General features: G+C 42.4%; 1 protein-coding gene across 4 annotated transcripts; it reads right to left on the minus strand.

The window, feature by feature from the left end:
* Positions 1–634: 634 nt before the first annotated feature.
* On the minus strand, positions 635–8,296 carry scamp5b (secretory carrier membrane protein 5b). 4 transcript variants are annotated; one of them, XM_028957154.1, is made up of 7 exons: positions 8,208–8,289; positions 7,475–7,568; positions 7,258–7,377; positions 5,625–5,781; positions 5,337–5,438; positions 5,041–5,158; positions 635–4,278 (listed from the first exon to the last, which is right to left on the minus strand). In XM_028957154.1, exons 2-7 carry the CDS (start codon positions 7,479–7,481, stop codon positions 4,087–4,089), a joined length of 696 nt encoding a protein of 231 aa, XP_028812987.1. In that variant the 5' UTR covers positions 7,482–7,568; positions 8,208–8,289; the 3' UTR covers positions 635–4,086. The 4 variants fall into 4 exon arrangements, with proteins under 4 accessions (XP_028812987.1, XP_028812984.1, XP_028812983.1 ...); XM_028957151.1 differs by having other exon boundaries at positions 4,087–4,278; positions 7,475–7,565; positions 8,208–8,296; XM_028957150.1 differs by having other exon boundaries at positions 4,087–4,278; positions 8,091–8,229.
* Between the last annotated feature and the right edge of the window lie 1,930 nt (positions 8,297–10,226).

Consider the following 10,226-nt stretch of genomic DNA (forward strand, 5'->3'; position numbering starts at 1 on the left):
CCACAACATTCTTCATTTCAACCTTCAAGGTGAAAGTCAAGTGATTGTTATTGTCAAGCATAACAAGCACAGCATATGGTGCACACAATGAAATGTGTCTTATGCATTTAACCCTTATGGAGCAGTGGGCAGCCATGAAAGGCACCCGGGGAGCAGTGTGTGGGGATGGGGCTTTGCTCAGAAGCACCTTACAACCTCTCGATTACAGGTCTGTTTCCTTACCCACTAGGCCACCACTGCCCCAACCACTGTTATAACATAACATTACATTTACATCTACTGCATTTAAGACGCCCTTATCCAAAGCGACTTAGAATCAGAATTTACAGGGACATTGCTGAACATTTCCCAAAGATAACTGCATAAGCCATGGGCTCCTTTAAGCCACTCCCTTTTGTTCTGAAAATTAAAATAGTTGATGCTCACAAAGCAGGAGAATTAAAAGAACCAAGTCAGCAGAAGTGTCCTAGCCGAAAAATTATTGTGTGAACACTCTCTTCAAAATCTACAGCAGAACACACAGATACCAAACTGAAAATCTCTGGGCTGCTAGAACAAGCTGTGATATTTGCCAAAAGGGGGAATTTCAAAGTACTGAAAGTGCACAATAATTTGCAAACTTTTTTACATGCCATTGTCAGTAGTATGTAATGTTTAATATGATTGTTTTTGTGCATTACATCCCATTTTTATTTGACTTCTTACAACAAGGATCCCTGTCATGTAGAACACTTCAATTTCTGTGACTAAATTACACAAAGTTTTACAAAAAAAAGAATGCTATAATAAACAACATGATAACAAGAGGATAATAAGATAATAACTGCATTTTATTGAGCACCTTGCTCCATTTTTGGATCTTAGTCGTGACTTTCTGTTCATTTTAATGCGTCAGGATTCACCACTCACTCAAGCATTAAAAGAATTCGCTTCAGAGTAATACTTCCACACAAATGTGTGACTCGAGTTGACAGTTTTCCCTCTCTACACACAACACAGCTTAAAACACAGACTCCAGTCCACACAACTAGCGCACAAATGAGCTTTTGCTCTGTCAGAGAAAAAAATGACCTATCGTTAATGATGAATCTGAAAAAGTGTCTTTGGCTGTTATGTTACATCCTTCTACAGTGGTTAGAGTTTAATGGCCGTTTCTGGTTAAAGTCCAGGAAATTAAAGCAGTCAGTCCTGTCTGAGCCGTCTCCTTAACATATTCTAATAATTAATCAGCGTAATCTTGCCCGTAACGTGTTAAGTTGACTGTAGCTCCTCGCATTTGGTATGTAAGTCCGGAAACTCTAAATGCCGTCCACAGCAGATCACTGAAGTAGCACAATTTTCAAAGCTTATGGCTAATATGCATAAGCCGGACAAACAATTTCCAGCACTGAAGACTTACACCAAGACAAAACAAATCACTGTTTTCTCTCTTTTTTGCTGACTGACACCTTTTCTATTAAATTGTGACGTTCAAAGGAATTTGTTTTTCTCTCTCCCTGTCATATGAACTGTAGTCGTGAGGGATTTGGTTCACTGGAATCACAGAGCGGCAGGTTAATTGTGTTTCATTTCATAACAACCGGACGTTTGGGGTTTTTATTTTTCCACTTCTCAGGGACAGCCAGGTCTGTGTTCAGGAATCAGATTTGGAAGTCAGCCATCAAAAGCTGGGCTGTGGCCTGGAGGATTATCCGCTGCTGATTATGAGCAGGAACACACAGGAGCCAATCAGGAGCTAGAGGCCGACAGCCAATCACAGTGCACGTTCTGCAGGGAGTGTAACTGCAGTCATGATACAGAGGAAAATATTAAACGCATACGTTTACGTTTTAACACTCTTCTCTTCCCTTCAGTGTGTGTGTGTGTGTGTGTGTATGTGTGTGTGAAACATGCTCTGTGATTTGTTTAGTCAAAAATTTCGCTATATAAAAAAAATGTGTGTGTCTGCACGTGATGAAATCTGGAACATTGCCGGGTTCTGCGCCACAGGCCACCAGGATAAATGTGATTGTGTGCCGATCGCTTCGCCGGCTACATCTGGTTACTGTAGTCGTAGTTGGGTGGTGTGGAGTACTGCTGGTCCTGATGCATGGCGCCCTGGGCTGCCCCGACAACAGCCTGCTGCGCCGCCTGCTGCACGTACGGGTTCTTCCAGGCCCCCGTGGTCCACTCCTCCTGCGCTTTGCTCATGCTGCCGCCACTGCCGCGGTAAAAGTTGTGTACCTGGAAAGATAATGGAATTAAAATACAGAAAGCTCATTTTTGTTGATTCCTTCTCTACAACGTTAGGAGGATTTGTTCACTCTTATCAACACAGTCTACTCAGATACTTGTCCAATCTCTGGTCATCTCCAAACTGGACTACTGCTCTTCCTCTTAGCGCTACTCGACCTCTCCAGCTGATCCAGAACCTTCCCAAATTCTCCCACACCACTCCAACGCTGCGTTCCCTCCACTGGCTTCCCGTAGCTGCTCGAATCAGGTTTAAATTATTGACACTTGCTTACAAAACTATGGAAGGGTCAGCACTCTCCTGCCTCAGATCCCTCATCACTCCTCACTCTGCACCTCAATCTCCCTGATCGAGGTGCTCCACTGGTACCACCATCTCTCAAGGTACCAGGAAAGCATTCATCTAGACTCATCTATGTCTTGGAGACTAGGTGGTGGAATGAACTTCCAGTAGATGTCTGAACAGTTGGCTCTTCAAGAGCAAACAAAAAACATTCCTGTTTAAAACATTTTTGGACTAAAAATACACTTTCTATATTCTATTAAAAGAAGGTTCTGAGTTGTTATGCGAACTGTATCTACAGATTGAGTCCTAGTGAACCAAACGAGGAATTTCAATGATAACAAGAGGATAATAAGATAATAACTGCATTTTATTGAGCACCTTGCTCCATTTTTGGATCTTAGTCGTGACTTTCTGTTCATTTTAATGCGTCAGGATTCACCACTCACTCAAGCATTAAAAGAATTCGCTTCAGAGTAATACTTCCACACAAATGTGTGACTCGAGTTGACAGTTTTCCCTCTCTACACACAACACAGCTTAAAACACAGACTCCAGTCCACACAACTAGCGCACAAATGAGCTTTTGCTCTGTCAGAGAAAAAAATGACCTATCGTTAATGATGAATCTGAAAAAGTGTCTTTGGCTGTTATGTTACATCCTTCTACAGTGGTTAGAGTTTAATGGCCGTTTCTGGTTAAAGTCCAGGAAATTAAAGCAGTCAGTCCTGTCTGAGCCGTCTCCTTAACATATTCTAATAATTAATCAGCGTAATCTTGCCCGTAACGTGTTAAGTTGACTGTAGCTCCTCGCATTTGGTATGTAAGTCCGGAAACTCTAAATGCCGTCCACAGCAGATCACTGAAGTAGCACAATTTTCAAAGCTTATGGCTAATATGCATAAGCCGGACAAACAATTTCCAGCACTGAAGACTTACACCAAGACAAAACAAATCACTGTTTTCTCTCTTTTTTGCTGACTGACACCTTTTCTATTAAATTGTGACGTTCAAAGGAATTTGTTTTTCTCTCTCCCTGTCATATGAACTGTAGTCGTGAGGGATTTGGTTCACTGGAATCACAGAGCGGCAGGTTAATTGTGTTTCATTTCATAACAACCGGACGTTTGGGGTTTTTATTTTTCCACTTCTCAGGGACAGCCAGGTCTGTGTTCAGGAATCAGATTTGGAAGTCAGCCATCAAAAGCTGGGCTGTGGCCTGGAGGATTATCCGCTGCTGATTATGAGCAGGAACACACAGGAGCCAATCAGGAGCTAGAGGCCGACAGCCAATCACAGTGCACGTTCTGCAGGGAGTGTAACTGCAGTCATGATACAGAGGAAAATATTAAACGCATACGTTTACGTTTTAACACTCTTCTCTTCCCTTCAGTGTGTGTGTGTGTGTGTGTGTATGTGTGTGTGAAACATGCTCTGTGATTTGTTTAGTCAAAAATTTCGCTATATAAAAAAAATGTGTGTGTCTGCACGTGATGAAATCTGGAACATTGCCGGGTTCTGCGCCACAGGCCACCAGGATAAATGTGATTGTGTGCCGATCGCTTCGCCGGCTACATCTGGTTACTGTAGTCGTAGTTGGGTGGTGTGGAGTACTGCTGGTCCTGATGCATGGCGCCCTGGGCTGCCCCGACAACAGCCTGCTGCGCCGCCTGCTGCACGTACGGGTTCTTCCAGGCCCCCGTGGTCCACTCCTCCTGCGCTTTGCTCATGCTGCCGCCACTGCCGCGGTAAAAGTTGTGTACCTGGAAAGATAATGGAATTAAAATACAGAAAGCTCATTTTTGTTGATTCCTTCTCTACAACGTTAGGAGGATTTGTTCACTCTTATCAACACAGTCTACTCAGATACTTGTCCAATCTCTGGTCATCTCCAAACTGGACTACTGCTCTTCCTCTTAGCGCTACTCGACCTCTCCAGCTGATCCAGAACCTTCCCAAATTCTCCCACACCACTCCAACGCTGCGTTCCCTCCACTGGCTTCCCGTAGCTGCTCGAATCAGGTTTAAATTATTGACACTTGCTTACAAAACTATGGAAGGGTCAGCACTCTCCTGCCTCAGATCCCTCATCACTCCTCACTCTGCACCTCAATCTCCCTGATCGAGGTGCTCCACTGGTACCACCATCTCTCAAGGTACCAGGAAAGCATTCATCTAGACTCATCTATGTCTTGGAGACTAGGTGGTGGAATGAACTTCCAGTAGATGTCTGAACAGTTGGCTCTTCAAGAGCAAACAAAAAACATTCCTGTTTAAAACATTTTTGGACTAAAAATACACTTTCTATATTCTATTAAAAGAAGGTTCTGAGTTGTTATGCGAACTGTATCTACAGATTGAGTCCTAGTGAACCAAACGAGGAATTTCAATGATGGATATTTAAAGCACTTATGTAAGTTGCTCTGGACAAAATGCTGTAAATGTAAACATGAGGTGGTCGTGACTGATAAATCTGTGTAAATACGGATATCATTGAGTGTAGTGTCCTAGTTGAGGAAATGTACCTTAGTTAGAGCCAGAAATGACAACGTGGCCATCGCTGTAAACATGAGCGTGGGAATCAGCATGATGATGGAGGCGAAAATGCTGGTGCCGAAAAAGGTGATGGTGCCAAGCCAACCACTGAGAGGAAGTTTGAGGACAGTGAGACAAGGTTCACACAGCCTTTAAAATAATGTTTGCAGCCATAATGACGATGAATGGTTTATAGGATGTAACAATGTTGTCATTTGGCATGAACAATTCTAACTGTGCTGCTGCTGAATTAACTGTTTCCTCGTATGTGTTTTTATTCACATACCAGACTCCCCAGCCTGGGATGCCAATTGCCTGGATAATGCTGATAAACACTTGGGCCATGAAGACGAAGAAAAACGCCATGAAGTTAAAGGAGCTGTCAGTCCTGGAGAGACCATGGTAAAATAAAAGGTGAGTGAGAGGCATATTCATACTGAAAAGAAAACTGGTCCCAATAAAAACTCTCTAACAAATAATAAAGAATTAATGACAGTTTCAGTGTGCAATTGTACCTACATAATTATTAAATGAACTGAAAAAAAACAGAATAATGTTGATCACACATACGTACTTAAAGGCCTTGTAGATGGGCCTGAACCAGCATACATAAGAGCATGGTGTGAAGAGTATCAGCCAGATGATGGACATCCCAAAATTAGTGACTCCGCCTCCACCAAACATCCAGGCCAAGCAGCCAATGAAGTTCACCGCCAGTGTGGCACAGTGGACTGACGGAAGGAGAAAGAGAGATGACACAGACTGAGGTGAGACTCACATTCATTCATTCACCCACAGAAAATACATTGTGACAAACACACCCACACACACATGCAGATGCATAAAGCAATCTATTTCTGTTCCAGTTCTTTGACTTGGCCCTATTTGCGCGCGTGTGTGTGTGTGTGTGTGTGTGTGTGTGTGTGTGTGTGTGTGTGTGTGCGTGCGCACTGTTTATGTAAACACATTTTTCAAGATGTTAGCCTCCGTGTTTTCCTGAACTTTTAATTGGCCGTAATCAGAGTTGCCTGAATACTTTAGTCTCATCCACCCACATGGAACAGCCAGAGGCGAACACTCCACATCAATTTAGTTGCCTGAGAAGACACCTCGACTTCCAGCACTGAGCAAGGAGGAAAAAATATTTCGATCTTTTTTTTTACGTTCATGACACGTTAAACCTTTAAACACATGGAGGGAATATTTCTGCAGCACTATGTAAGCACATAAGTGTCAGATTCACTCACTCGCCAGTCTGAAGTCTTCAAGTTAAAGTGTTGATAATGTATTAGCATGTTTGGTCTAGTAAGATAAGATAAGATTATCCTGCTAATAAGACCTTTGTTTGTCCTCTTACTGATATGACTACAACAAATACTTTTGATCCAAGAAAATTCTTTGCGCATGTGACATGTTGACAGGAGAGGGTTTAAATCATCCAATAAGTGGAAGCAGGGCACATGAGAGCCTTTGCTATTGGCTCCACTCATTTTAAACCTTCTCCTTAAAACATCAATTTTATTATTGTCTTTTGGGATTCAGAAACACACACTAACAAAAGGGTTGAGTGGGAAGTCGGTTCCTCCTTTCCAAAATGCAGGTAACTAGAAAATAGTACTGTTTATTTATCCTGAAGATGCACTTGATGTCACATTAGTGAACACTTCCCATCTGTTACTGCACCCTAAAAAGCAGGCCCATCATGCAGGAACATGATCTATAAAATGATGCTTATCATAATTGTTAGTGTGTTTTGGGAGGTCATTGACTCCCATCTGGAAAGTTTCGAATGCAGGCTTTTGCAAGACTGTGGAGTTTTTGGGAAGTTTCAGTGAATCAGCAGAGCGAGGGAGGCGGGGCAGAGACACAGGTTCACTACGAGTGACAAAAGAATGTTTAACATTTATCTTCTTCAGAGTCACTACAGTGTACAAGCATCAGTGTACTGCAGACGGTAGCAAAAGAAATCCAACATTTATGCAAAGGTAGAAAAAAAGCAGGATTAATTATATCATGACCAACTGCAATGAATTATTCTGAACCAGAGATTGTGTGACCTTTTCTTTTCCTTTCTTTTTTTGGTAGGAAAACGCAGGTCATCAAAGGAGTTCAGAATAATTTACCACAAGACCTGCAAGTAGTGCGTGCGTGTGTGTGTGTGTGTGTGTGTTAAAAAAGATAAAAAAGAAAGTATGGCAATCCCTCACAGATCCACAGATGGTACAGCCTCTTGCACATGGTGCGGTGCTGGTCCGGGATCTCCTCAAAGTTCTGGTAGAAGCAGGGTCTCAGAGGGATGAAGCCCGGAAGAGGAGGAAAGTTGTTCTCTGCAATGAAATGAGAACCATGTGCATCTAAAAACTCTCAAAATCATCCTCAATCGTGACAAGGACATTTTGTAAACCTCTACAGACTTGTCCTTACCAGCCATTAGACTGCCGGTTCTTGAGGGTCTGAATGAACAAACCTTCAGTCAGGGAAAGTGAATTCTCCCACCAAAAGAACACAGAGAACTCTGCTAATGAAAGAATAAAGTGTGTTATCTGTGTGTTAAAATACACAGGTAACCACACACCACTGGTAACCACAGTTGTATCTCGTCCCTCATGTCCTGTAGGACATATATCCTAAAAGTTTAAAATCGAGCATCCTCCACATATTTTAAACACGCTGTTGCTGTAGATGGATGTGTGTGAAAATGATGATTGGAGAATGAACGATGGATTATTTGGTTGCAACTTTTAACTACAGAGGGCAGAAAGGAAGTGATGGAGGAGTTAATCCACAGAACATTTCCTTGACGGGATTAGGGAGCGCGGACGTGTCAAGAGGAATTAAGATTGGCATTGGGATCAGGCAACCATGGAAACAAACCTAAAGAAATAAAACATGAAAAAACACTTCCTCGTTGTATCCCCATCTGTCTTTGTAGAATTTATTTCCCGTTATTCGTCTTTCACTCTTTCAGCCACCATGTCAAGACGACCTGAGCCGGCGGGCCTGGAATTAACGTTACAGATCCGCAAAATAATCTCCTTACCTCGCCAGGCTGCTGTCTACAGCGCCCTGTTACCCGTGTGCATGTCAACTCGTTCGCGTCTCTGTCAAATATAATAAAAATAATAATACAGATAAACAAATCAACTCTTCCGGTTACCGTTTGGTCTTTTTATCTGACAGCTGAGGTCGGTGAAGTTGAAGTAAACACAAAGTCGCGCTCCTCCTTTTCGGTCGTCGAGACGCCGACCAATAGCAGAGGCACTGTGATCTCGCGAGATTTCCGTCTAGCCAATCAGAGCCTCCGAGCCGAGGGCGCTCTCCACGGTTCTGAATGCGCACACTCGCGTCCCTTTGCGTCTTACAGAGTTTGTATGGCGATGATGATGTTGACGAGGGTTATTTTCATGAAATGTATACTCCAATGCCTGGTTTAGAGGGCAGAAGCTGACATGCTCTATGCAAATCATCCGAACAGGATTATATAAGAAATTAAAGAAATAAAAGTTGTAAAATATAATACTATGTATAAATGAACAGTATACTACGTATAAATTACAAGAGAACAATAAAAAAAACAGAACTGAAATAAAAAGTACATATAGCATTGCAATTGAGTACTGTAGAAAAATAAATATATATTTCGGAAGAACCTTCCATAATGTGGCTCAATAAAATCTGAAATCTGCTCAGCCAGCGTGTGCAGAACATTGGGAACTTTTAGTAGATAGATGCACACCTGGGATATATTCTAATATACCTTGTAGTAAAATTTAATCATCTGAGCATTTTGATGAACAGTAATTGGGCACACACGTGACCGGCTTACTGTGTAAAATGAAAATGATACTGGTTGTTAATGTAGCCCTGGACAGCACAGGATCAGAGAAGAAATCGTACAGGCACCTAGAACCTCAAACACAAGTGACAATTTATTGTCAATTGTGATTCAAGTGCTGCAATATGACTTTGTGCCAGCAGATGGCGGTGATGCAACAGTACTGACATGATGTTCATCTTGTTCCATCTGAACTGCTTCTTTTGCTCATGGCGGCTCCTGGTCAAACCTTTAATCAGGTAATCAGACAATTGAAACATGCCGGTTTTTGGCCTAGAGATGGAAAGTCAGTGATAAAAAAGACTCTTTTGTTGAACACACACTGTTGTTTTTATCCAGCACAAATTCATTCTCCGCCATACCTCCCTGCTCAGTTTGCCTCAGTTAACCTCTTTCCCGGTGCTTGCAAATGATTGATTATCTATGTTAATGTGAGACATGCTCATCCACAGAGGATGAATAGATGAGTTCCCTCTCGCTCTCCCTCCATCCCTCCCTCCCTTTATCTCCTCCCGACGAGGTGAAGCCAAGTGCAAGAGCTCTGGCAATGCCCTCCCTCTGCGCCAGGTCAGGATATCATTATTATCATCTCCCCGCTCAGCAATGCCAAGACCTGACAGATATAAGATCATCACTGTAACCCACAGACATCTCAACATTCTCCCTGCTGAAGTGGCGGACAAATGTGCTGTAGGTTTTGCTGATGAATGTCCAGGAAGATGAGAGGACGGGTTGATGATGTAAATAGATAGACTGGGTATATGATCTAGTGGCCAAATCTAATTTTTAAACATGCTATGAGGGTGAAACTCAGGGCAGGCATCTGTTCTTTTACCATCCCTATATGCTCGTCTCACATAACATGGACTTATAAATACTATTTAGAAACCTCATCCATTTTTAAAAATCCTGTCTCACTGCTCATGAAGAAACCTGTAATTCTTACAAAAATACCGCTCCAGGGTTGTTCTTCAAGTAATTTCTCCCAATAGCTCAAATTTTTGTCTGCATCGTGCCAAGTGTGTTGGTGTCGCCAGTTGGACTATTTAATGTGCAGCGATTGGAGGAAGCGGACCTCACGTTATTTAAATGACCGTGTAATGCACTGGGCATCTGTCTGCCGTTGTTTGGGATGATATGAGTGAGACAGAACAATGCCCATGTGCTTTTGCATTGTGCATGTGTGTTTGCTTGACCCACCACACATCAGTCAATCTCTAATGTAGGCAACATTTTATCAAGTGGAGATGAGAGGGGAGGCTTGTTAAGTTAACGGAGTATCTGGAGCTTGGATAATGAGCATTAACAAAATAATGGGGGCAAATTTTAGCTAATCCAGAA

The sequence above is a fragment of the Denticeps clupeoides genome, chromosome 16 (assembly GCF_900700375.1).
Source record: "Denticeps clupeoides chromosome 16, fDenClu1.1, whole genome shotgun sequence".
Taxonomy (NCBI): domain Eukaryota; kingdom Metazoa; phylum Chordata; class Actinopteri; order Clupeiformes; family Denticipitidae; genus Denticeps; species Denticeps clupeoides.

What these genes read in the sequence shown, in the direction of transcription:
- scamp5b (XM_028957154.1), bottom strand. An exon ending in GCTGTACCATCTGTGGATCT is followed by an intron (nt 5,782 to 7,257) that starts GTGAGGGATTGC and finishes TCCTTCCGTCAG; the next exon opens with TCCACTGTGCCACACTGGCG. An exon ending in ATCCCAGGCTGGGGAGTCTG is followed by an intron (nt 5,159 to 5,336) that starts GTATGTGAATAA and finishes ACTTCCTCTCAG; the next exon opens with TGGTTGGCTTGGCACCATCA.